We start from the raw sequence: 26,646 nt of genomic DNA on the forward strand, positions 1-26,646 counted from the left end.
AAAAAAACTGCGCCCTTTCTTCTGCTTCATTAGGCGCGTACAGACAAATAATCCGCCACTCGACGTTATTCAATCGAAAGTCAAGGAAGACACACCGGCCCGACACACAAGAGAAATGAGCTTGCACTTCTAGCCCCGGCAACTTTAGAAAAAGAACACAGCCAGCCGATGTGCCTACAGCGTGGCTAACTACAGCAAAAAACGACGACGTGAAACGTTGCACCATGCTCCCGGTCTCTTCTTCGCCGTCTACTTTCGTCTCCTGCACAGCCAGCGCATCTATGTCGTGCTCCGTTAAAAGCCGAAAGAGCTGGCCTTGCTTTCTCTTTCCTGCCAGACCTCTAACATCCAGGGAGGCGACTTTCAGCGGAGATGCAGGAGCCATTTCTACATAAGAAGAAGAGACCGAAAGCGTGGTGCTTACCTCTCGCGTCCAGCACATGGCTAGACGCCACCGCCGCCGTCGCCGCCGGCGTCATCCTGAGCGTGCACCTGGCCCTGCTCGGAAGGCGCCTTGTCGTCGGCGCGCTTCTCGCTCGCAAGGTTAGGGCGCGGCCGAAAAGGGGCCCGCCTTGCTTGAGGCGTCTTTGCTGGAGGTTCCTCTAGGCTGGGCGCCGCCTCCTTGTCGCCGTCGGGGCTGGTGTCTCCATGAGGACGCTTCCCAGGCGTAGCCACAGTGGTCGCACGGCCACCGGTGTTCTGCCGATGACCCTCGGTCGGCTCCTTCGCTACAAAGTCCATGGGCACTGGTAGGCTTTTTGCATCCCCTGAAGTCGCCTCCTTTGACTGAGGCGAGTCTCCCGTTGGTGGCTGGAGTCCTGGTCCACTGGCAAGGGGGGTGTCTCCGCTTGAAGTCGCCGACGTGTCCAGCGACACGGGGAGGTTGCCCAACTCGTCGGTACCCCTCGATGCGTCCTCAGCCTCAGCGGCATCCATCAGCTCCCCGCTGTCTCCTTTCCCTCCGTGCCCGGTCGCAGACGCGTAGGTACGGACGCAGTCCTCGTCCGCATGTCCGTAGCGCCTGCACTTGGAGCACCTGAGAACCTTGCAGTCGCGACGAACGTGACCCGCGCCGTGGCAACGCAGGCACTGCATCGGCCGCCCGGGCACCACCACGAGAGCCAACTCGCCGGCGACGCGAACCTGGTGGGGCAGGTCGTCCACCTTCATAACTGGCTTCCACTTGAGCAGCACTGTTCTCGTGGTGGATCCCTTCTCTTTCATTCCTTGAACGCGCCAACGCTCCCGCGTCACCTCGGTCACGTTTCCGAACGCCGCGAAAGCAGTCCGGATGTCGTCGTCAGCGACGCCGTGCAGCATCCAATGCAGGCGCAGCTTTACTTGCTGATCCTCGGGGTCGAAAACGATGCACCGGCGTTCCTTTACCTCAAGCTCCTTCAAGGCGGCTAATTTCTTCGCGGCTTCTGGGCTGGTGAAGGTTACCGCCCACACGTGGTTTACCTGGTACGCCCCCAACGCCACGACGTCGGGGAGCGCACCAGTGTTGGCGAGGGCGTCCCTGAAGTCTTCGACCCTGTAAGGTCTCACACGCACATCTCCGTGCAAAAAAACTGTGGCCGGAAGTAGAATGACTGAGCTATCCGGGCTTACAACAGTACACCTGCTTTTCTCTCCTTTGTCCCACTCTACTGCATGAACAAAATCAAATTGCGCTACGAAGAGCAGATATTACAGACGAAGGTGGGGGCGTCAAAAATAATATTTCAGGCCTTTCATTGTTTGCTTTGTCACCAATGGCTTGGCAAGAGACTTTCAGACAAGTATCCGTGATGGGAGCAGAGCAGCGATCCTTTGAAGGGCAAAAAAGTCACCCACTGCCCGAACGAGGGCTCGAACCCCGGACCGTTAGGTTAAAAGCCTGACGCTCTACCGACTGAGCTTTCCGGGCTTACAACAGTACACCTGCTTTTCTCTCCTTTGTCCCACTCCACTGCATGAACAAAATCAAATTGCGCTACGAAGAGCAGATATTACAGACGAAGGTGGGGGCGTCAAAAATAATATTTAAGGCCTTTCATTGTTTGCTTTGTCACCAATGGCTTGGCAAGAGACTTTCAGACGAGTATCCGTGATGGGAGCGGAGCAACGATCCTTTGAAGGGCAAAAAAGGTCACCCACCGCCCGAACGGGGGCTCGAACCCCGGACCGTTAGGTTAAAAGCCTAACGCTCTACCGACTGAGCTATCCGGGCTTACAACAGTACACCTGCTTTTCTCTCCTTTGTCCCACTCCACTGCATGAACAAAATCAAATTGCGCTACGAAGAGCAGATATTACAGACGAAGGTGGGTGCGTCAAAAAAAAATATTTAAGGCCTTTCATTGCTTGCTTTGTCACCAATGGCTTGGCAAGAGACTTTCAGACGAGTATCCGTGATGGGAGCGGAGCAGCGATCCTTTGAAGGGCAAAAAAGTCACCCTCCGCCCGAACGGGGGCTCGAACCCCGGACCGTTAAAACCCCCCGGAAGGTTAAAAGCCTAACGCTCTACCGACTGAGCTATCCGGGCTTTTTTTTTTTCATTGCCGGGCTCCGACACAGTGCAAAAACACAAACGGAAATTTACATTGTACCCCTTTCAGGTGGTACTCTCACACTCAAACCATCTGCTGCTGGCATCGTCATGTTGAAAGTTCTTTAGGGACACCAAGGGCTCTACCCTCGAGAGCCACTCAAGAACGTGAACAGCCGTTTTTTGCATTTCGACAAACCAGTGCACACTCTCACGGAAGTAAATTCGTGCAGGCCGCGCATCCGGTTCACAGTGGTATCCAGCCATTCGTGAACGCCAAATAGTCTGGAGGCCCAACAGCAGTATTGCATCATAAGGCACTCCCTCTTCGTTCTGTAGAGGGAGATACCGTATTCCATACATATCTAGAGGTAGGTCTTTCTTCAGCGTTCTTTGCAAGACGTCCCAGAAGTAGACGCCTTCCCAGCAGTGCAAGAATATATGATCGATTGTCTCTGGCTGCTTGCATATCAGACAATCTGAACCCCAAGGTAGAAACATTCCCCTTTTCTCCATAAATGCTTTCACGACCAGTGTTTCTGTGTAATTTGAAAAAGAAGCTTTTGGCTGCCGCTGGTACCTGCATTTTCTTCACGCTCTTCAACACATTACCGCCCTGGTCTCCACGGTATGTGGCCCTGTACAATGGTTCAGGCAGAACCACATCACGTAAATCCCGATAGAGTGTTTTCTTTTTTACAGTAAAGAGGTACTGCTGCGAAAAACGAGTGGCTAGAAATCTAACACTCATAACCACTTCTCTGGTGTAGCCAAAAATTCGACCTTGAATGTTATCTGTTCCAACAATCCATTACGGTAATGCATGGCCCAGCCTTACTTGACAGATTGTGCGCAAGAACGGGTGACTCGCGTCTCGAAAGAATAAAAATCTGCTGACGATTTGGCGCAATAACAGATGGCCGAGCCCTAGTCCTCCGTCTTTTACACTTCTGAACAAATTTGCCCGGCTGCTCGAGGCCCAGACAAACACTGCAAAGATGCGGTGCAGTTTCTGCACGTTAACTCGCGAACAGTGCAGTAACTGCATCACGTACCACAACTTGCTGATGAAGAACAGGTTGCACGCTGTTAGTCTGGCAAAAGTAGATAACCTAGCCCCTTTCCACTTCCCAGCTTTTGCACGGGTGTCTTCCAGCTGCCTTTTCCAATGCGGTTCACTATATCGATAACATTCCAGTGGGACACCTAAATACTTCACTGTGGTCGTCACCCTGGACACATTCGCAAAGTTAACAGGAATGGTTGGCCATTCACCATGCCAGAAGCCAATACATTTTGCCCAGTTGACTCGACTTCCTGTCGATTGGCTAAATTGCCGAACACAATCAATGGCCTTTCTTATGCTCTCATAATCAACAGCGAAAACAGCTACGTCGTCCGCATAAGCCAGCAACTTAATTTTTGTCGCTTGTAACTTAAAACCTTGAATACCGTCATTCTGCATTATGCTCAAACACAGGGCTTCTATGTATACACCCAACAAAAGAGGGCTGAGGGGCAGCCTTGGCGCCCCGAACGCTTCACGCTTATGGGGGCCCCCAAACTCTTATTTACTATTAGTCTCGTTGTGCAGTTTCGGTACGCCATGGCCCCTCCCTTCCTGATGACTGACCCGACATTCCCGTGATCCAAAATTAAAAACAAAAGTTCATGTGCCACACAATCAAACGCTTTTTCCAGGTCTAACTGAAGGATAGCAACAGGACTGTTCGTAATATGACAACACTCAAGAACACATCTTGCTTTATGAATATTAGACACAATAGAACGACCTGTCGCGTTCGTTAAAAATAGACAACTTCGTTTAGCGAGTACAATCGACATCCGTTAATTTCAGGTTACATGACACGACAGCCGCCCCAAGGGGTGCTCCTTTGTTTCCCTTTCCCAGCTTGCTTGGCTTGCCTTGCCTTCCGACTTGGGACGGTCTTGTTTCTGTTTTGGTTTCGCGACACATTCCCCCCCCCCCCCCCCCTCTCCCGAAAATGACTTCAGTCATTTTTTCCTTTTACGTTAACTCTAGAGGATACACGAGTTGGATTGGTCTCTCGAGGGTTTATCCTGCAGGTAGTCTCAGAAGGCACGATCGCACCTTCCCGTCTCTTCCCGGAAACAGTTTATCAATCCTTGCGATCTTCCACTGCTGCCGTGGTTGAAGACTGCCACGAAGAAGAATCGAGTCGCCTCCCTTGATAGCTTTTCCTTGACGTTCGTTCTGACTCTGCACATTTCGCAGTTCCTCAAGGTACTCTCTGGTCCACCTACGCCAGAAAGCTTCTGTGGTCTGTTGACGTCGGGTCCACAGTCTCTGAAGGGATATATTGATTTGGTCATCTTCGTTTTTTCCCACGCTAGGCAGCGACGTGAGGCGTCTTCCTGTCAAGAAGAAGGAAGGGCAAAGAGGTTCCGCTTCTTCCGGTCCGTCGTACACGTGAGTTAGTGGTCTTGAGTTCAAGACAACTTCAATTTCGGCCAAGGTCGTTGCTAGCTGGTCGAAGGACAGAAACTTGGCAGCAAAAACCTTCGTGAGCGCAAGTTTGGTTGATCCGACGAGTCGCTCATAAAAGCCACCCCACCATGGGGCGCGCTCTACGATGAACTTCCATTCGATTCGTGTCTTTGCAAAGTAGTCAAGAACCTCCGGTTTCCGGATAGAGTTCCAGACGTATAAAAGATCTCCGTTGGCTTTCTTGAAGGAAAGCGCGTTGTCACTGTAGATGACTCTGGGTACACCTCTTCTTGAGATGAAACGTGTGAAGGTCATCAAGAACGACTCCGCTGTCATGTCCCTCGCAAGTTCTAAGTGAACTGCCCGTGTCACGGCACAGGTGAACAGCGTGATGTAGGACTTGTACAGCGAGTTTTCTCCTTTTACTAGAAGTGGCCCTGCAAAGTCCACCCCTGTGACCTCGAAGGGTTGGGCCTGGGTCACTCGATCATGTGGAAGCGGTGCCGTCACTTCCGATGCTGGACGTGCACTGTAGCGTTGACAGGTTATGCACCCTTTGATAATTCTTTTTACCAGCTGGCGGGCTCGTACAACATGGTACTTCTCTCTCAATTGTACCAAAGTATCCCGCGCTCCCCCATGAAGTACTTGGTGATGAGCTTGACGCACGAGCAATTCGGCTAGGTGATGTCGCCTCGACAGTACAATTGGATGGCGTTCGTTGTACGGCTTGCCACTCTGTTGAAGTCTGCCGCTTATACGGAGAATACCGTCGTTGTCAACCAACACTGGAGTGTCCCTCAAGGGCGAGTCTGCTGGAAAGCGATCTCCTTTTTTCGCGCATTCAATTTCCCTCTTCAGGTCGTCTCGCTGAGCTTGTCGTATCCAGTATTTCTCGGCATCATCCAGTTCAACTGCCGTCAGTGTTCCTTTGTTAGTGCTCAGATGTCGCAGCTTGTTGACATATCTTAATATCCAAGCTGTCACTCGGAAGAGTTTCGTTGCACTGCTGTATCGATCTGGCTCTAACAGCTTTGGAACTTCAATGGAGCTTGTTGTATGAAGAACTTCCACAATTCGCTTTTCTTCGTCCACTGTCGGAATGCTCCCTTGTTGAGAGAAGCGTGGCCAATTGTTTTCCATTGCCTTCATCCAGGGTGTTCCTTCCCACCAGGTGGAACTCTCAACAAGCTTATCAGCTGTAACTCACCTGGTCATGAGATCCGCCGGATTCTCGGATCCGGGACAATGTCTCCATGCTGAGGTGTCGGTAAGACGCTGAATTTCAGCTACACGATTCCTCACGAACTGTTTCCATTGCGATGGCTCTCCCGTGATCCAATGCAATGCGATTGCAGAGTCGGTCCAGAAATGTGTCACTTGTGGTGGTTCCTTCAGGCTTTTCTGGATGTATCGACTCAGCCTGGCCGCTAAGAGACACGCCATCAATTCGAGTTTCGGGAGAGTCAGTTGCTTGATCGGGGCGACCCTTGACTTGCTAATGAGGATGCTCGAAGTTGCGATGCCATCCGCATCTGTTACGCAGATGTAGGCCTCTGCCCAGTATGCCACTGGGCTGGCGTCAGCAAATACGTGGAGCACTGTTTTGATGGCAGGTTCGACTGTGCCTGCTTTGTAGCAGCGTTGCACTTGAACTCTTTTCAATTCGGTTAGTTCCTCGCACCACCGCATCCATTTTGCGTCCAGATCCTCTGGTAGGATGTCATCCCATTCCACGTTTCTTTTCCACAGCTCTTGGAATAAAGCCTTTGCCCAAACTGTGAATGGAGCTAGCCATCCAAGTGGGTCATACAGTCTTGCTGTAGTCTTCAGAACAGACCTTTTTGTACTTGTTCCTGGCTCAGGTAGCTCGATAGACTGTGGGGTGAAGGTGAGATTATCTGTGCTGGGATTCCACGTCAGTCCTAACACCTTAATGACCCCTGGGAGGTATCCTAAGTGTCTTGCTTGACAATCATCCGTCGCAAACCGTTCGTTCAATGTCTGGTTGTTGGACGCCCACTTGTGGAGTTTCATAGAGGCCGCACTGAAGATGGTCCTAGCTTCTTCATAGATCTTCAGGGCTCCCTCTTCGTTTTCTGCTCCCGTTAAGAGGTCATCCACATACAAGGAATGCGCCAGCAGTGTTGCTGTGTCCGGATACTCTTCTTCCATATTCTTCAAGTGATGCTGAAGAGTTGCTGTCAACAAGAAAGGGCTCGCTGTGGTTCCGAAAGGAACTCACTTCATTCGTAAAGTCTGCACCTCGCCTGCTGGTCCACTCGTACCTGGTTTCGTGTGGTACCACAGAAAGCGCAATGCATCTCTGTCGTTCTCTCTTATCTATATTTGTAAGAATGCCTTTTAAATATTGCCACGTATCTTTCTAGCGTCCGATCGTTCGCGCAAGGCCGCAGAAAAAGGGTGTTATCACTTTTGTTCGTGACGCGAGAAGCGACCAGACTAATCTCGATTGATCGCATCCATGAAAGGCTGCATCTAGGTTTTTCCAGATTAGTGTAGATGATCTTGTCTTGTTATCTGGAAGTTTCCTTGCCGGCTTTAAATTGAGCGATGCCGCGAGCGGCGGGCATTCATAGTTCGACGACTGACGAGCACGTTTGTTGCTTACGCCGCCGCCGAGTGATTCAGTTCTTTTGTGGGCGCAAGTCAGCCCTAATAAAAAGCTTCGTTTACAAGACTTGTTTGTGTCTTCCTGACCGCTGGACGGCCATCACTATAACGTGACATCTGGTGGAGGTGCTGGGTACCTTCCATTTTCCGGACAGCCCCTACAAGTCGTGACGCCAGCCCTCTGAGTCATTCACCGCAGGAGCTGACTCCAGTCTACCACGCAGCCTCTGGAGCCTCCAGCCATGACTTACGCCGCAGCAGTGCGCCGTCCTGCACCTCGACGACGGGACCCAGGCCCCTATCGCCATTAGCCAGCTGCGCTGGAGCGCCGCCGTCTCGCCCCTACTCGCACGTCCTACGAGCGTCGCACACGGCCTAGGAGATGCGACGAATGGAGTACACCCGACCAGCGTCGCCCACTATGCTTCCACTGCGGAGAACCGGCCACATTCTCCGGTACTGCCCATACAGGAAAATGGGCATCCGGGGGTTTTCTTACGACACCCCACGAACCCGACCTGGCCTGCGACCAGCCGAAATCGAAGAGTTCTTGCGTCGGGAAGAATAGTCATCGCCGAGCCGCTTGTCACGTTGCCCCTCGCCATCGTCAGCGCGCTTTGTATCTCCTAGCCGAGGTTGCGCCATGCGTGGACGCTCCCCCAGACCCCGAAGGTTAAACTAAATAAAGCAGCCTCTGGAGGTGAGGTTGCTTCTGAGGGCAAGAACTAACATCGTCCATCGACGAAAACACAAGACTATGCCTCAACCACGACGACAACTACGACGACGACGACGACAACTACGACGACGACGACAACTACGACGACGACCACGACAACTACGATGACGACAACACGGCCAGACTTGAAGCTTTTACGGCTGCCCTTAACCCTTATTATGGACGCTGAAGGACTCGAAGTTTGCATTCTCCCTGTTTATTTTCATTTTAAAGCATCGAGACGATGCTTCTTTGAGAGGGGGGTAATGCCACGTATCTTTCTAGCGTCCGATCGTTCGCGCAAGGCCGCAGAAAAAGGGTGTTATCACTTTTGTTCGTGACGCGAGAAGCGACCAGACTAATCTCGATTGATCGCATCCATGAAAGGCTGCATCTAGGTTTTTCCAGATTAGTGTAGATGATCTTGTCTTGTTATCTGGAAGTTTCCTTGCCGGCTTTAAATTGAGCGATGCCGCGAGCGGCGGGCATTCATAGTTCGACGACTGACGAGCACGTTTGTTGCTTACGCCGCCACCGAGTGATTCAGCTATTTTGAGGGCGCAAGTCAGCCCTAATAAAAAGCTTCGTTTACAAGACTTGTTTGTGTCTTCCTGACCGCTGGACGGCCATCACTATAACGTGACAATATCTGCCACCAAGGCGATTCTGTTGCTCCTGAAATTCAGTAACAGTGCGCCAAGGTCGGCTGTCAAATTCGGACCACTCTGTAGGTTTTGATTCAATGACTTTAACATCTGTCCATGTGAAGAAGCATCGAAAACCACTCGCAGTCTTGTATTGCTCGTTTCTCGGAACACCGGCTGATGAGGCATGTAGTAGATCAGTTTTCCCTGTTCTTTTTCCACTACTGGCTCAGCTATGTCTTCCATGCAATACTGTCTGATGACAGCGTCGTAGGCTTCCAGTAATTCAGGATTTCTTCCAAGGCGGTTTGTCAGTTGGGACAGGCGTTTTTCCGCAGTCCCCTTGTTGTCACTTAGATCTATGTTTTGCTTCCAGGGAAGGGCTACCTCGTATCGAGATCCACTACGCCTGATATTGTCTTCGAAAGAATCGAGTAGCTGTTGCTCAACACAGTCGTCGTTATCCACGACTCCGATAGATTCCAGGGTCCAGAAACGTTCCAAGCAGTTCATGGTCTCACTCTCGGCCAATGATATGCGAAGGGCGATAGTTTGCATGCTCTGCGAGTCAACTATGTTTATTCCTACAGGTCCTTGAATGCACCACCCAAAGGCAGTCTCGACTGCTCGGAGTTTTCCGTCTAGCTGCTTGCTTCTTCCAGTTACAAATTCCCAGTAATGCTCTGCTCCGATGAGGAGGTCGATGTCACCTCTTTCGTTATCGCAGGTCCTATCGGCCGCGGCCAAAGGTCCAAGCAGTTCCTTGATCCTGTGTTCAGGAATCGGGACTCGTTCGCATATGATGTCCGTCTCAAGAACTTCGATCTGTTGAATCTTCCTGTTCTGTGCGGTTAGCGACACCAGCACTCTGTTAAAGTCGCGTTCTGACTGGTGTCCACCGAACATGCCAACCTTCAACGTTTCTGTTCCAAGGACTCGACACCCGAGTTTTTCTGAGGCTCGCTTCGTAATGAATGAACGTTGGCTTCCGCCGTCAAAGAGAGCACGTAAGTATACCGCTTTCGTTTCACCGGCACACAACGCCGTTGCCGTTTGTAGCAGTACTCGTTTGCGAGTTTCTTTCACTGTAGATTGCAAATTCACTGGGACTGTGGTCACATCGGTTGCATTTGCTTTGACTTTCGGATGAGTAAATTCTGGGTCGCACATTGTTGTCGCATGCCGCCTTGCACAGTTACCGCATTTAATGCTGTTTCTGCACTCGTTAGAACGGTGATGTGGTTTCATGCAGCGGAAGCAGCGTCTTCCAAAACGTAGCATTTTCTTCTTTTCTTCTAGCGAAATGACAGCACGGCAGGCAGCGGATTCGTGATTATTCTCCTGTCAAAAGAAACAGTGATCTGTTCTTGCTGACTGCTGCAGTAAAGCAGCTGATGATTTAAATTCGTTCCGATGCTCTTCTTGTAACTCCCAGTTGTGTTTAACGTCTTCAGCATTGACAACTGGTGCTTCTTGCCAGTACCTTGCTGAGCAACCAGATTCTCGCGGCTTTGCACTTCAATCCTCAAAAAGTGAAGTAGCTTCGAGAATAAAGACGGAGTACCTTTTGTAGCTGTTTCTGTTGGCTGCCCCGGTGCGTCGTCGCTCCGCAGGGCAGATCCAGTTCGTTCCATGTTCTGTGTTGACGTTTCGGAGGTTTCCTCCCTCGCCACGGCTCGGTGAAACTCGAGCAGTATTTCTTTCGGCAGGGCGCGCTGTACGACGGGGTAGAGGAGCGTGCCGTAGGTCTCCCGTTTCTGGCCGAGCGCCTCCAGCCCGCGGAGGTGGGAGACGAGGGCATCGTACAACCGTCGGAGGGACCGTATGTCTTCGGCGTTACGCACAGGTTCAAGAGAGCTTTCGCATGTGCGCTTGCATGATGGCGTCCTCACTGCCGAAGCGTTTTTTCAGCAGCAAGATGGCGTCCCCATAGCACTGCGATGTGGGGGGAAGGCCCTTGATCGTTCTTGCTGCATCGCCAGTCACAACCGATTTTAAGTACCCAAACTTGTCCAACGTCGTCAGCCGATCGTTCTTGTGAATCATTTGCTCGTACTGTTCCCAAAATTCTTGCCAGGACACATCTTTGCCGTCAAATTTTATGAGCTCTAATTTTGGAAGCTTCACCTGGCAGGTCGTGGTTGCCGCTCCTGCGTCGTTGCCTGGTGATGGCTCTTCTTTCGGCTGCCTCTTTGGATTTCTTGAATTTCCGCTTGGAGCTTCGCAATGTATGTAACGATCTTGTCGTCATACTCGATGGTTTCGGCAAAGTCCTGCTGCGCTTCTTCCGCTGGCACTAGCGTCTGGACAGCGGCGTTAGCTTCGTGTAGACAGGTCTGCAGAGAGCTAATTCTTGCCAAAAAGACACTGAGTTCCTTTTCGTTGCCCGTGCGGCTTTTCATGCAGGAGTCAATTTCAGCAATGAGTCGAGTCACCTGTTATTGGACAGCTGATCGCTTCGCTTTGTGTCTGTCCATGTCGCTGCACTCGGTAGCACTGGGCGGCGGCTTTGGAGTAGAAATGGGCTTTTTCTTCGTTATTCGTCGCCGTCGCATCCAGGTAGTTGTTTTCGTTAGGTCTCGGGGTATATCCCGGGTTTCGGCACCAACTTATATTATGTCGCGTTCGTTAAAGATAGACAACTTCGTTTAGCGAGTACAATCGACATCCGTTTATTTCAGGTTACATGACACGACAGACGCCCCAAGGGGCGCTCCTTTGTTTCCCTTTCCCAGCTTGCTTGGCTTGTCTTGCCTTCCGACTTGGGACGGTCTTGTTTCGGTTTCGGTTTCGCAACACGACCTTTGATGCTGCACGTCTGATGAGCACCTACTATCACATTCATTACACTTTGTAAGCGTCCTGCTAGCACCTTCATGAATATCTTGTAGTCAACGTTTGTTAGTGAAATTGGTCTGTAGGCTGTAACTTGCTTTAACTTTTCACAATCTTCCGTTTTCGGAATTAGGACAGTGTGATATAGGCCAAAAGAAGGAGGTAGTGCTTTTAATTCATATGCGTCATTGAAGAGTACCGTTAGCAAAGGGGAAATCTCTTGTTTAAAGGCTTTATAGAAAGCCGCACTTAAACCGTCTAGTCCAGGCGATTTTCCCGAGTTTAAATTTTCTATACCTTATTGCACTTCGGATTCAGTAATTGGTGCCTCTAATCTCTGTTTCTGTTCGTCATCTAACCTTGGCATCGCTCCTAGAAACTTGTCCTTGAATGTGTCGATGTCTACGTCGTGTTTTGCGAAAAGCGCCTGATAGTATTCAGCAAAAGCTTGCTTTAATGAGTTTCGTCATCTGTTACGACACCTCCCCATTACATTTTATCAATCCTATTGCGCTCAGCCCGTGCTTTTTCCATGCCCAATGCTCGTTTTGTTGGTGTTTCACCGAAAACCGCCTCTTCGGCTCTCGCACGCACCAGCGCACCGCGATAACGCTCTTGTTCCATAACTTCAAGCTTTTGTTTAATTTTCTTTACGTCATCAATACACCTACCCGGAGCTTTACTCTCCTGCTCAATTAGTTTCCGCATCAGTTCTCTTAAATCCTTTTCGTTTATTCTTTACTTTTTTTTCAAGCAGCTAGCCTTGTCAATTGCGTATATTTTAATTTGCTGCTTACATAGCTCCCACTGCTCCCATAACGTTTGCCTTGAATTTGGCTCTACTTTGCCAATTTCTTCTTTTATATTGTCACAAAAACGTTCACACTTTAACAGCTTATCACTAAATTTCCACAAGTCCCAGTTAAAAGCATTGTCCCGATTTTCTGTTCCTTTCCTACACTGTAGCAAACAGTGGTCCGAGAAGGACACAGGTACAACCTCGTAATTGTTGCATTTTGGAAGCAGGTCTACCGCCATATAAATGCGGTCTAGACGTGCGTGACTCGTCCGCTGAAAGGGCGTGAATTGCACGTCCCACTCACCCTCTAAACAGTCGGCCACATCTTCAATATTCCATTTTCCCACTAACTCGGCCAGTCTTTCGGTACTTCTGTCTCTGAATATTCTATCACTTGTTTTGTCACGCGCAGCCAAGACACAGTTGAAATCCCCCATGACGATCATTTGCCTTTCGACAGTGAAGCACTCCTCAACTTTTCCAAAAAAGGCTGCCCTCTCGTCAACTTTGTTAGGTGCGTAAAGGCAGATTATTCTCCACTCCACATTCAAGTAAGCATAATCAAGCACAATAAATCGTCCATGAGAACATGTTGCATAAGCCTGAACAACCAGGCCCGGTAGCTTTTTGACGAAGAGCACACACCCAGCCGACGTCGTTCCAACTGCATGAGCAACTACTGCGTAATGCCTACACGTGAAACGCTGCACCATGCTCCCGGTCTCTTCCTCCCCGTCTACTTTAGTTTCTTGTATCGCCAACAGATCAATGTCATAGTCTGTTATGAGTCGATATACTTGACTGTTTTCTTTTCCCCGCCAACCCCCTTGCATTAAGTGTGGCTTTTTTCAGACAACATAGCGGAGCCATATATTTCGACGAAAAGGTGTAGAGACCGAGAGCATGGCGCTTACCTCTCACGTCCAGCGTATCGCTAGACGCTTTGTTTGACGCCAGGGTCCTCAGGTCGGTCGCCGTGGCCTTGCCGCAAAGGTGAACTTGCGGCGATTCGTCTGTCAGATGAAACGTTCGGGCGCGGCTTGAATGCAGGCCTCCGGGCCTGCGCAGCTTTCGTTGGAGGCTTCTCTGCACTGGTGGTAGTCTCGTGGGTCCCTTCGTTGAGAGTCAGATTGTGAGGACGCTTGACGGGAGCACTAATGGTCGCCATGCGCCCGTCGCCGCCATCCCTGCCCTCGTCGCTGCACATAGGTTCGGGCACCTCGGTTTTGAAGCACCTGCAGATCCGCCGTCCTCTGCCGTTTCAGTCGCCACGGCCCCTGGAAGTTCAGGTTCCTTCCCTTGGTCGCTGGGCGTCTCGGTGTCCTCCGCAGAAGCAGGTGAGGAGACGGTGGCTACTGCCACCTTCTCCGCTCCCCCTGCCCCCTTAGCCGCCTCCTCAGCTTCAGCGGCATCCATTTGCAATTCCGCCTTTTCGTCCTCCAACGCAGCTCCCGTGGCCGATGCGTAGGTGCGAATGCAATCAGCCTCACCATGACCGAATCGCTTTCATTTCTGACAGCGAGGAATTTGGGGTGGCTCGCCGCGCCCGTCAAAGAAGACACCAATGGGCCCGTTAGCTATGACACCTTTATATGTCACTGCGCACCAACACCCAAACCACGAGTAGTGTGCACAGAGGCAGGCGGGGCTCGTACGGAACACGACGGCGTTCAAGTCATTGGCCCAAAGCCCGCGCGCCCACAAATGTCCAGTGCCACTCACGATTCGAGGACACGGCAGAGTCGCTGGTCCGGGCGCTGGTCTGCCCGGCGACACTGGTCAGTGGTCGTCCAAGCGAGGCGGTGGTCACGAAGGCGGCGAACCGATGTCGACGCGTCGCTGAAGGATGGCCCAGGAGATATGGCGGCCCGAAGCCGTCACGTCACTGCGGCACAGCCCACTCACACACACGGGTCTCCGGAACCGACCCAGCCACAACCGCGGCGTTCGAGCACACTCACGCGCACTCCACACCCCACGCGCACTCCACCGTCGTCATCTTCGCCACGCCGGCCACTGCAGCAGCGCCACCACCACAGAATTTTACATTCCCGCCGTACGTGTCCAGTGCCGCGACAGCGCAGACATTGCATTGGCCTACCAGGCACAACCACAAGCGCCAGCTCCTCCGCCACCCTCAGCTGATGAGGGATGTCTTCGACTGTAACGCCTGGCTTCATCTTCAATAAAACTGTCCTTGTAGTAGAGGCCTTTTCAGTCATACCTTGAACTCGCCACCGTTCGCGGGTCACTGCGGGGATCTTTCCGAACGCTGCAAATGCCGTTCTGATGTCCGATCGTCATCGACGCCGGGCAGCATCCAATGCAGCCGTAGTTTGACGTGCTGGTCCTCAGGGTCGATGATCATGCACCGGCCCCCTTTCACTTGCATTTCCTTCACGGCGAGCAGCCGCTTGGTTGCCTCGGGAGTGCTGAGGGTCACCGCCCATAAGTGGTTAACCTGGTACGCCCCCACCGCTATCACGTCAGGGAGAGTTCCGTTCTTGACCACGGCATCACGGAAGTCTTCGACTTTGAAAGGCCGCAGTCGCACATCGCCATGAAGAAAGCAGTATTTAACACCACCCGTCCGGTAGGCAAAGTTGGCAAAAGAACCTGATACTCGTTATCAGCAGTTTCAGCAATCCTGTTACCGCGGCCGGCACGGGCCGCTATCGCTGCTCCAGTGGAGCCCATTCTACAAGCGTCCGTCACGCTCGGTGGCCGGAAGTAGAATGACTGAGCTATCCGGGCCTACATCAGCGCACCTGCTTTTCTCTCCTTTGTCCCACTCCACTGCATGAACAAAATCAAATTGCGCTACGAAGAGCAGCCATCACAGACGAAGGTGGGGGCGTCAAAAATTATATTTAATGCCTTTCACTGTTTGATTTGTCACCAATGGCTTTGCAAGAGACTTTCAGACGAGTATCCGTGATGGGAGCGGAGCAGCGATCCTTTGAAGGGCAAAAAAAGTCGCCCTCCGCCCGAACGGGGGCTCGAACCCCGGACCGTTAGATTAAAAGCCTAACGCTCTACCGACTGAGCTATCCGGGCTTTTTTTTTTCTTTATTACCGGACACTGACACATTACAAAATTGTACACGGAACAAATCAGCCAGCTCAAAGCCAAATGTTCACGTAGAAATGATAGTAATAAGTAAGCTGTCATCCTTAGGTGGGATGACGTTGTCGTGTTAAAATTCTCTCAAATGGATCAAGGGTTCTAATCTTGGCAGCCATTCGGGAACTGTACGCTTCAATTTGTGCATTTCAACAAACGCATGCATACTTTCACGAAAGTAGAGCCTTGCAGGGCGAGCATCGGGGTCTAAATGAAACCCAGCCATCCGCGACCGCCAGAGGCTGTGCAGACCGATTAACATGACGGTATCCAAAGGCACGCCATCTTCGTTATCTGTTGACAGGAACCTGATGCTACGTGTATCTAACGGTAAGTCTTTTTTAAGGGTTCTTTGCAGCACGTCCCAAAAATAAACCCCCTCCCAACAGTGTAGAAAAACATGATCTATTGTCTCAGGCTGTTTGCATATTAAACAAAGTGACCCCCATGGCAGAAAAAAGCCCCTGTCCTCAAGAAATGTTTTTACCGATAACGTACTAGTAGGCAGCTTAAAGAAAAACGTTTTTACTCCGGGGGAAACTGGCATCCTTTTTACCCGCTTCAATACATCTTGACCCGGATAGCCGCTGTACAAGGCTCTGTACACAGGAACGGAGAAAAAGTCATCGCATACATCCTTATACAATTTTTTCCTATTGACTGAGCACAAATATTCAACCGAAAAACGAGTTGTCAAAATTCTGACACTGTTTACGACCTCTCTTAAAAAACCAAAGAGGCGCCCTGGCATACTTTCTGTGGCAACAACAAAATTTGGCAACGCCCGCACGAGCCTTACTTGGCAAACAGTGCGCAGAAATGGATCAGAGACGTCGCGGAAGAAAAGGAATCTGTTTACGAGCTGTCGTGCGAATAAGTGTGCTAGCCCAAGACCCCCGTCTTTGACACTCCGAAACAAGTTATCCCGTCTACACCTTTCCCAATTCGACGCCCAAACAAAAGTGGCAAACACCCGATGCAGCCTCTGAATGTTTAACCTGGAACAGTGAAGCGTTTGCATTACATACCACAACTTGGCCACAAAAAACAGATTACAGACCGTTGCGCGTGCAAAGATAGACAGCGGCACACCGCTCCATTTGTCAGCCTTCTCACGTATTTCTTGGGCTTGGTCGCGCCAAAATGGCTCACTGTCTTCATAACAGTCTAAAGGCACACCCAAATACTTAACCGGTGTTGTGACCCAAGCCACGTTGGCAAACGTGCAAGGCGTCGATGGCCACTCTCCGTGCCAAAACCCTAGACACTTTACCCAATTCACCGGACTTCCAGTTGTCGTGCTGAAATCTTTCACGGCATCGACTGCCACGCTAACGCTCTCTCTGTTCGCACAGAAGACGGCTACGTCATCGGCATACGCCAAAAGTTTGACCTCCGTCATGTGGACTTGGAAGCCCTGTACATCTTCATTCTCAAGGATTGACAAGCACAAAGTTTCAATATAAATGCAGAACAGAAGCGGGCTGAGGGGGCAACCCTGACGCACCGAACGTCGCACGTTTACGGGTGCACCGAGTTCCTTGTTGACAATTAATCTTGTAGTGCAGTTTCGGTACGCCAAGGCCACGCCCCCACTGATAACAGAACCCACATTAATGTAATCTAGAACTGCAAACAAGGCATCATGTGAAACACAATCAAACGCTTTTTCAAGGTCGAGCTGTAGAACCGCGACGCTACCGCATGTTGCGTCACAACACTCCAGTACGCATCTGGCCTTATGTATGTTGGTAGCAATGGCCCTTCCCTTGATGCCGCAAGTCTGGTGAGGCCCAACAATCTCCTTAATAACGGTCAGTAATCTGGCTCCTAGTACTTTCATTAGTATTTTGTAATCAACATTTGTTAGGGCTATTGGCCTGTATGACGTCGCCAATCTCAATTTCTCAGTTTGTTCTGTTTTGTGGATGAGTATAGTATGTGACGACGCAAAAGAAGGCGGCAACATGTTAAGATCATAGCCTTCGTTAAATACTGCAGCTAACAATGGAGACAACACTTTTTTAAATGCTTTATAAAAAGCCGCGCTCAAGCCGTCAGGCCCTGGCGACTTTCCTGGATTTAGATTATCAATGGCACGCTCAACTTCATGCTCGGAAATCGGCAGCTCCAACCTTTCTGTGGTGTCAGCATCTAGTCGTGGCAAGGAAGAAAGAAACACGCGCTTAAACCTGTCCATGTTCATGTCGCGAAAAGCAAACAGTTGCTGATAGTATTCGTAAAACGCACGTGCAATGCCGTCTTTATCTGTCACGAGGTTGCCGTTCCACTCTATTTCTTCTATGTCGTTTCGACGAGCATGCGCTTTCTCGAGACCGAGAGCCCGTTTAGTGGGCGTCTCGCCTGCTGCGCATCTTTCGGCCCTGGCGCGAACGAGCGCTCCTCGATAACGATCCTCTTCTAATAACTCAATTCTCTTTTTTTTTTTCAGTTTTCTAATATCCTCATTATAGACCCCTGGCTCTTTGCACTCGTGCGCTATTAACTGATTTAGTGTCGCCCTTAAACATGCTTCTTCTTGCTTTTCATCATGTCGAATACAACTGGCTCTTTCTATAGCTTTCATCTTAATTTCTTGTTTGCACCATTCCCACTGCTCTCCAATGGTGGTGCACGGCCGTTGTTCTATCTCTTTAAGCTTCCCTGCAATTATTTCAACTAAAGCTTCATCTTCTAAGAGTTTGGAGTTTAGCTTCCACAGTCCCCACACAAATTTTTTCCTTTGGTTTCTAGGGCCGATTGTACATTTCACAAGACAGTGATCCGAAAAAGACACTGGTATAACGACATAATTTTGGCATTTCGGAATCGCATCCAACGATAAATAAATACGGTCGAGCCTGGCATGACTAGAACCTTGAAAATGCGTGTATTTCACGCTGCGCGCTCCCTCCAAACACTCCGCTACATCATCTAGAGCAAATTCGCCAACTAGCTGCGACAAAACATCCGTGCTTGCGTCTCTAAAGGCGTGGCTACTTGTCTTATCTCGAGCACTTAAGACACAATTGAAATCGCCCATAACGACGAGTTGTCGCCCAGTATTTAGATATCGCTGGATGCTCACGAAAAAATTTAACCTTTCATCAGCCGCATTCGGTGCATAAACACAAAGAACGCGCCATTCACTGTTATGAAAAACGAAGTCACACACAATAAAGCGACCCTGCATACATGAAATCACTTCCTGCACTGTCAGTCCTGGCAACTTCTTAACGAACAGAAGGCACCCGGCCGATGTGCCAACCGCGTGACTAACAGCCACATCGTACCTCGACGTGAAACGCTGCACCATGCTCCCCGTGTCCTCTTCCCCTTCTATTTTGGTTTCCTGAACCGCCAACACGTCCACGTCCTGGTCCGTTAAAATACGGTATACTTGACTTTGCTTTCTTTTCGATGCAAACCCACGGACGTTAAGCGTTGCTACGCTCAGTGACTGTTGCATCGCCATTTTCGTACTTTAGAAGGACGCTGGGAGCATGGTGCTTACCTTTCGCGCCTAGCACGTCGCTAGACGCTTCCAGAAGTCCCGCCGGCATCGTAATTATCGGGCTCGACGTGCTTCGAGAGCGGCTTTTCGGCTGCCCTCCGGCCCGTCCCGATGTTAGGTTGCGGTCTGAAGGAAGGTCGTCGCCCCTGCACAGTTTTCGTAGGTGGTTCCTCGGCGTTGCCAGGGGCCTGCTTATCCGCCCCGTCACCGGCGTCGGCGTGCGGGCGCTTCGGCGCACTGCCAGCGCTCGTTGACCGGCCGCCGTTTTCCGCATTCGTGTTCTCAGCCGCCGATGTTTCCGGAGTACTTGTCCCTTGAAGGGGCGCTTCCTCGCTCACAGGCGCCTCCGAAACTACGGATGGCAGTGCCTGTGTCTTGTCCACGCCCTCGCACGCCTCCTTTTCCGTGGTCGTCGGAGTTGTCACGCTGGGGGCCACCGCAGAGCTCTCCACACCATCGATCCCTTTGGCTGCCTCCTCAGCCTCGACGACGTCCATAATGTCTTCCGGTGTCTCCTCTCTGAGCGCTGGCACCGTTGCGGCAGCGTATGTGCGGACACACCCATCTTCGGAATGTCCGAAACGTCGGCAGCGTGAGCAGCGAGGTACCTTGCATTCACGTCGGACATGTCCGCTGCCCTGACAACGCAGACACTGCATGGGCCGCCCAGGCACGACAACAAGGGCCAGCTCACCGGCGACTCGTATCTGGTGGGGGAGGTCGTCCGCTTTCATTCCAGGCTTCAGCTTGAGCAGCACTATCCTTGTGGTGGAGCCCTTTTCTTTCACACCTTGCACACGCCAACGCTCACGGGTTACCTCTGTCACGTTCCCGAAGGCCGCAAACGCAGTCCGGATATCTTCGTCGGTGACGCCGTGCAGCATCCAGTGTAGCCGCAGTTTCAGCACCTGGTCCTCGGGGTCGAATATAACACACCGGCGTCCTTTAACTGGAAGCTCCTTGAAAGCCGCCAATCGCTTTGTTGCTTCAGCGCTGTTGAGAGTCACCGCCCAAACATGGTTGATTTGGTACGCCCCCAACGCCACTACGTCGGGGAGCGCACCCACTTGGGCGTGGGCGTCACGAAAATCTTCGACCTTGTAAGGCCGCGCTCGCACGTCGCCGTGAAAAAACACGGTGTTGAGAACAACACGTCCTGTTGGCAGGTTCGGCAAAATAATCTCGTAATCCTTATCGGCTTCCATGTCGGACCTGTTTCCGCGGCCAGCAAGGGCCGCTATCGCCGCTCCACCGGAGCTCATGATTCTGCGACCGTTCACGACAGTGGCCGGAAGTAGAATGAGCTATCCGGGCTTAAATCCTTCCAAATCCTTCGAAAGTGTCCTAAATATAAGACTAACCTTTGTTCTTCAATCCTGTGAACTGCTTGATATCCATCAGTGTGGATTTAAAAAAGGATGCTCCACTACAGATCACTTAGTCCGCCTTGAAAATACTGTCAGAGAAGCTTTTATACACAAACAACACTGTCTTAGCGTCTTTTTTGATTTAGAAAAAGCATATGATACAACCTGGAGGTTCGGGATTCTCCAGGACTTAGCTGAGCTCGGCATCCGTGGCAGAATGCTCAACTGCATTAAAGACTTTTTGTCTAACCGCTCATTTAATGTCCGCCTAGGCTCGACCCTTTCGAGGGACTTCATTCAGGAAAATGGAGTTCCTCAAGGGTGCATTTTAAGCACAACTCTCTTCGTTGTAAAAATGAATTCTATTAGAAAAATAATCCCAAGGTCCATTATGTATTCAATGTATGTTGATGATCTTCAGATAGCATGCACATCTTCCAATATATCCACATGCGAACGACAAGTACAGCTTACAATCAACAAAATGGCAACATGGGCAGACAAGAATGGTTTCCAGTTCTCAACACAGAAAACAGTGGCCTTACTTTTTTCACTCAAACGAGGCGTACACACAAATCCAACATTACACCTCAACCAAACCGAGCTGCCTTTCAAAAACGAACACAAATTTCTAGGCATCACCTTCGATAAAAAACTTACTTTCCTGCCTCACATAAACGCACTGAAAAAGAAGGCGTCGCTAGCACTGAACATACTTAAGTCCTTTCACGCAAACACTGGGGTTCTGATCGGGTATGTCTTCTACACATTTATCGCTCTGTAGTACGTTCCATTCTGGATTATGGTTGCATAGTGTATGGATCAGCAAGGCCATCGTACTTGAAGCGACTGGATCCTGTGCACAATTCGGGATTGCGCCTTTCAACCGGTGCATACAGGACGTCACCAATAAAAAGCCTGTACGTAGAAACCAATGAATCACCACTTGCAGACAGACGAACAATTCTCACATGCTCATACATTTTAAAGATCCGTTCCCAGCCTAAACACATCTGTTACCCACTCGTTACAAAGTGCCCATCTCGAACACTATTTACCAACAAACCTCTAGCAATCAGACCACTTCTTCTCCGCTTTGAAGAGAAATGCCAAGAACTAGACATAATGAACATATTACCTAATATTGCCCGCAAACCTGATCCACTCCCGCCTTGGTACTGCCTACCATCTGTGTGCGACTTCACATTAACACAATTTCGGAAAAAACATACACCACATGAACAGATATTACAAGAATATTTAGCACTCAACGAAAAATACGGAGAATACGAAGCATTTTATACCGATGGATCAAAATCGGCGCACTACGTGGGAAGTGCTGTAGTTCAGAATAATTGGGAAAAAATAGTACGGCTACCTGAGTGTACATCCATTTTCACCGCCGAGTGTTACGCAGTCTTGGTGGCTGTAGAAAAAATAATAAATGAGAACATTCAGAACAGTATCATTTAGACTGATTCTCTGAGCATACTAACCTCACTTCACCATAGCAATGCAGTGACACCACTAATCGGGGATATCATACATAACATAACAAGCGCCACAATACAGGAACAAGACATAAAATTTTGCTGGGTTCCCAGCCACATTGGAATCGCTGGCAATGAGAAAGCAGATGAATGTGCTGGAAAAGCTCGAAACAAAGAAATAAAGAAAGTGTACATTCCCTACAAAGATGGTATGAAGTTGGTGCAGTGCAAATTAAGAAATAAATGGCAGTCGCAATGGAATACCGAAAGAAATAATAAGCTACATTTAGTAAAACCCATTCTAGACGAATGGAAATCATGCTCACACCAAAAACGATTCATCGAAGTTATTTTATGCCGTCTCCGTATAGGACACACACATCTCACACACAACTTCCTGCTAACAAAGAAAGACAAACCTGTTTGCGAGCAATGCGGACATGAACTTACCGTAAACCACATACTACTATCATGCACAAAACTTGAATCATTAAGAAAAAAATATTTTGCTACATTTTACAAAGAACATATCCCATTTCATCCAGCGTTGATTTTAGCTGAATATGCACTCATTAGTATACTTGATGTTTTTAGCTTTTTAAGGGAAGCCGGTCTTCTTCAAAACCTGTAATTTTCTGACCCTGTGCTTCTCTACTTAGAACGATACACCTCAGCCACTTTCTCAGTCCTGAGAGGGAGGCTGAGGTTTTTTATCTGAGTAGTTGGGGGCCTCGAGATCCTTGGCAAGCCAAGGATGTCCACGGAGGTCAACCAACTTTTAAAAGCTTCTACAAGCAGCCATTTCTAAAATGTTTGTATTTAATCAGCCAGGTAATAAAAATAACTTTTAGGCCCTTTACACCACCGTTTTTATCAACTTTGTTTTCACACTCTGCTCAAGCATATTTTTTTCCATACCTTGTTCTTGGCGCATGATAGCCTTAGCTGCTTATGCGCCAATAAACCCAACACAACACAACACAACTATCTGGGCTTACAGCAGTGCAACCTGCTTTTCTCTCCTCTGTCCCACTCCACTGCATGAACAAAATCAAATTGTGCTACGAAGAGCAGCCATCACAGACGAAGGTAGGGGCGTCAAAAATAATATTTAATGCCTTTCACTGTTTGATTTGTCACCAATGGCTTTGCAAGAGACTTTCAGACGAGTATCCGTGATGGGAGCGGAGCAGCGATCCTTTGAAGGGCAAAAAAGTGGCCCTCCGGCCGAACGGGGACTCGAACCCCGGACCGTTAGGTTAAAAGCCTAACGCTCTACCGACTGAGCTATCCGGGCTTACAACAGCGCACCTGCTTTTCTATCCTTTGTCCCACTCCACTGCATGAACAAAATCAAATTGCGCTACGAAGAGCAGATATTACAGACGAAGGTGGGGGCGTCAAAAATAATATTTAAGGCCTTTCATTGTTTGCTTTGTCACCAATGGCTTTGCAAGAGACTTTCAGACGAGTATCCGTGATGGGAGCGGAGCAGCGATCCTTTGAAGGGCAAAAAAAGTCGCCCTCCGCCCGAACGGTGCTCGAACCCCGGACCGTTAGGTTAAAAGCCTAACGCTCTACCGACTGAGCTATCCGGGCTTACAACAGCGCACCTGCTTTTCTATCCTTTGTCCCACTCCACTGCATGAACAAAATCAAATTGCGCTACGAAGAGCAGCCATCACAGACGAAGGTGGGGGCGTCATAAATAATATTTAATGCCTTTCATTGTTTGATTTGTCACCAATGGCTTTGCAAGAGACTTTCAGACGAGTATCCGTGATGGGAGCGGAGCAGCGATCCTTTGAAGGGCAAAAAAAGTCGCCCTCCGCCCGAACGGTGCTCGAACCCCGGACCGTTAGGTTAAAAGCCTAACGCTCTACCGACTGAGCTATCCGGGCTTACAACAGCGCACCTGCTTTTCTATCCTTTGTCCCACTCCACTGCATGAACAAAATCAAATTGCGCTACGAAGAGCAGCCATCACAGACGAAGGTGGGGGCGTCATAAATAATATTTAATGCCTTTCATTGTTTGATTTGTCACCAATGGCTTTGCAAGAGACTTTCAGACGAGTATCCGTGATGGGAGCGGAGCAGCGATCCTTTGAAGGGCAAAAAAAGTCGCCCTCCGCCCGAACGGTGCTCGAACCCCGGACCGTTAGGTTAAAAGCCTAACGCTCTACCGACTGAGCTATCCGGGCTTACAACAGCGCACCTGCTTTTCTATCCTTTGTCCCACTCCACTGCATGAACAAAATCAAATTGCGCTACGAAGAGCAGCCATCACAGACGAAGGTGGGGGCGTCATAAATAATATTTAATGCCTTTCATTGTTTGATTTGTCACCAATGGCTTTGCAAGAGACTTTCAGACGAGTATCCGTGATGGGAGCGGAGCAGCGATCCTTTGAAGGGCAAAAAAAGTCGCCCTCCGCCCGAACGGTGCTCGAACCCCGGACCGTTAGGTTAAAAGCCTAACGCTCTACCGACTGAGCTATCCGGGCTTACAACAGCGCACCTGCTTTTCTATCCTTTGTCCCACTCCACTGCATGAACAAAATCAAATTGCGCTACGAAGAGCAGCCATCACAGACGAAGGTGGGGGCGTCATAAATAATATTTAATGCCTTTCATTGTTTGATTTGTCACCAATGGCTTTGCAAGAGACTTTCAGACGAGTATCCGTGATGGGAGCGGAGCAGCGATCCTTTGAAGGGCAAAAAAAGTCGCCCTCCGCCCGAACGGTGCTCGAACCCCGGACCGTTAGGTTAAAAGCCTAACGTTCTACCGACTGAGATATCCGGGCCTTTTTTTTTTCCTTTATTACCGACTTGGCCGGAAAAACTAAACACAAAAATACAATGACATGACAATAAAAGCACTGGTCAGTTTCTAGCTAGTGCACGATGATAAAATGGGTTAAATGATTTTAGTTGGTCGAGGACAGGCAACCACTCAGGTTGTGGAGCTCGCTGTCCGAAAACTTCCTGTGTGTACATGATGCTTTCAATGAAATACTGATGTGCAGGATGCACAACAGCATGTTCATGCCTGACATCCATTCGCGTGCGCCATAGGCTATGCATGCAGAGCAACATTAGCAGGTCGCAAGGCACTTCACCTGGTTCTGCACATGGTAGGAAGAGTATTCCAAAAGGCGTCAAAGGTAACTCTTTTTTCAGGGTGCGTTTCAAGACATCCCAAAGAAAGACAGCGTCATGATAATAGAGAAGGATATGCTCTACAGTTTCCACTTTTTTGCAAATTAGAGATTCCACTGACCAAGGCACAAAAAGGCCTTTGCTCTGCAACCATGGCTTCACTGGGAGGGTTCCAGTATGCAATTGAAAAAAGAAAGAACGCACTGAAGGCTTCACCGGCATTCTTTTGACCCTTTTTAGCACATCCCTTTCGGGACCCAGAAGATATGCACTGCGATAAACAGGCACTGGCAGAAACACATCGAGCAGGTCCTTGTACATCTTTTTCCTTGTTACAATGGCTAGATACTCATCGGAAAATTTTGACTGAAGAATACGCACTGCTGCAACAACTTCTTGCAAGAAAGCACTTAACCCACTCCGACCTGCAGACATGGATGACACAACATAATCAGGCAGTGATTCTGACAATCGCACTTGTATAATAGTTCGCAGAAAATCATTATCTTGACGCAAGAAAAAGAATCTAGTCACTATCTGCCTCAGAAATAAATTTGACAACCGTAGCCCACCGTTCCGCACCTTGTGGAACAGGTTGCATCGGCTGGTACGTTCCCATGCTGACGACCAAATAAACGTTGCAAACACACTGTGCAACCTTTGCACTGAAGTCCTTGGCAAAGTTAACGCTTGTAGAACATAAAAAATCCTCGCTATTAAAAATATGTTGCACACCTTAGCTCTTGCAAACATGGAAATGTTGTGACCGCCCCATTTGCTTGTCTGAGCTTTGACTCGTTCGGCTTCATGGGCCCAATATTCTTTGCTTTCTTCGTAGTTGGTTAGCGGCACGCCGAGGTACTTTCCTGGCGTGTCTATCCACTTCATTCGACAGAATACTTCTGGCGTGGCCTGCCACTTTCCATGCCAAAAACCAAAACATTTCTGCCAGCTTATCGCACAGCCACTTGCATCACAAAAATTTACGGCTTCTCTCACCACTTCTTGCACGCTTTCCTGGTCTCTGCAGAACACTGCTATGTCATCTGCATATGCCAATACCTTCACTTCATTGTGACAAAAGGCGTAACCTCGAATGTTTTGCGTAGTTAACAGCTTTAAACAAAAGGGCTCCAGGTAAAGTGCAAAAAGCAGTGGAGAAAGAGGGCAACCCTGCCTCACTGACGACAAGACAGGAATACTATTACTCAGGCGGTTATTAATTGTGAACCTTGATATACAGCCATCATAAACCATTTTCACGCCATCAGTGATGATACATCTTACATTCACATGTTCCAAAAGCACGAACAAAATTTCATGCACAACTTTATCAAACGCCTTATGCAGGTCAAGTT

At 49.6% G+C, this 26,646-nt stretch overlaps 1 protein-coding gene and 9 non-coding genes across 11 annotated transcripts in view; all 10 read right to left on the bottom strand.

Annotated features, from left to right (window-relative positions):
- The window catches only part of LOC149353124 (uncharacterized), a 117,591-nt gene extending 97,060 nt beyond the window's left edge, over nt 1–20,531 (bottom strand). For both annotated transcript variants that reach the window (XR_016290913.1, XM_089582318.1), the window contains exon 1: nt 19,270–20,531. Coding sequence is in view for 1 of the 2 variants with exons in the window: in XM_089582318.1 (XP_089438444.1) it covers nt 19,290–20,531 (1,242 nt within the window). In the remaining variant the exon portion in view is untranslated. The remainder of the gene's footprint in view (nt 1–19,269) is intronic.
- On the bottom strand, nt 1,837–1,909 carry TRNAK-UUU (transfer RNA lysine (anticodon UUU)). The gene has a single exon. It is a non-coding gene; the product is annotated as a tRNA-Lys (tRNA).
- On the bottom strand, nt 2,140–2,212 carry TRNAK-UUU (transfer RNA lysine (anticodon UUU)). The gene has a single exon. It is a non-coding gene; the product is annotated as a tRNA-Lys (tRNA).
- TRNAK-UUU (transfer RNA lysine (anticodon UUU)) lies at nt 2,443–2,528 on the bottom strand. The gene is given in 2 exon segments: nt 2,443–2,478; nt 2,492–2,528. It is a non-coding gene; the product is annotated as a tRNA-Lys (tRNA).
- Nucleotides 15,616–15,688, bottom strand: TRNAK-UUU (transfer RNA lysine (anticodon UUU)). Its single transcript has one exon. It is a non-coding gene; the product is annotated as a tRNA-Lys (tRNA).
- Nucleotides 20,532–23,350: 2,819 nt separating the features above from the next.
- TRNAK-UUU (transfer RNA lysine (anticodon UUU)) lies at nt 23,351–23,423 on the bottom strand. Its single transcript has one exon. It is a non-coding gene; the product is annotated as a tRNA-Lys (tRNA).
- A 230-nt stretch (nt 23,424–23,653) lies between these two features.
- Nucleotides 23,654–23,725, bottom strand: TRNAK-UUU (transfer RNA lysine (anticodon UUU)). Its single transcript has one exon. It is a non-coding gene; the product is annotated as a tRNA-Lys (tRNA).
- A 230-nt stretch (nt 23,726–23,955) lies between these two features.
- Nucleotides 23,956–24,027, bottom strand: TRNAK-UUU (transfer RNA lysine (anticodon UUU)). Its single transcript has one exon. It is a non-coding gene; the product is annotated as a tRNA-Lys (tRNA).
- A 230-nt stretch (nt 24,028–24,257) lies between these two features.
- On the bottom strand, nt 24,258–24,329 carry TRNAK-UUU (transfer RNA lysine (anticodon UUU)). The gene has a single exon. It is a non-coding gene; the product is annotated as a tRNA-Lys (tRNA).
- Nucleotides 24,330–24,559: 230 nt separating this feature from the next.
- Nucleotides 24,560–24,631, bottom strand: TRNAK-UUU (transfer RNA lysine (anticodon UUU)). Its single transcript has one exon. It is a non-coding gene; the product is annotated as a tRNA-Lys (tRNA).
- Between the last annotated feature and the right edge of the window lie 2,015 nt (nt 24,632–26,646).

This window comes from Amblyomma mixtum, chromosome 3, assembly GCF_055824585.1.
Source record: "Amblyomma mixtum isolate Tamu chromosome 3, ASM5582458v1, whole genome shotgun sequence".
In the NCBI taxonomy this organism is placed as follows: domain Eukaryota; kingdom Metazoa; phylum Arthropoda; class Arachnida; order Ixodida; family Ixodidae; genus Amblyomma; species Amblyomma mixtum.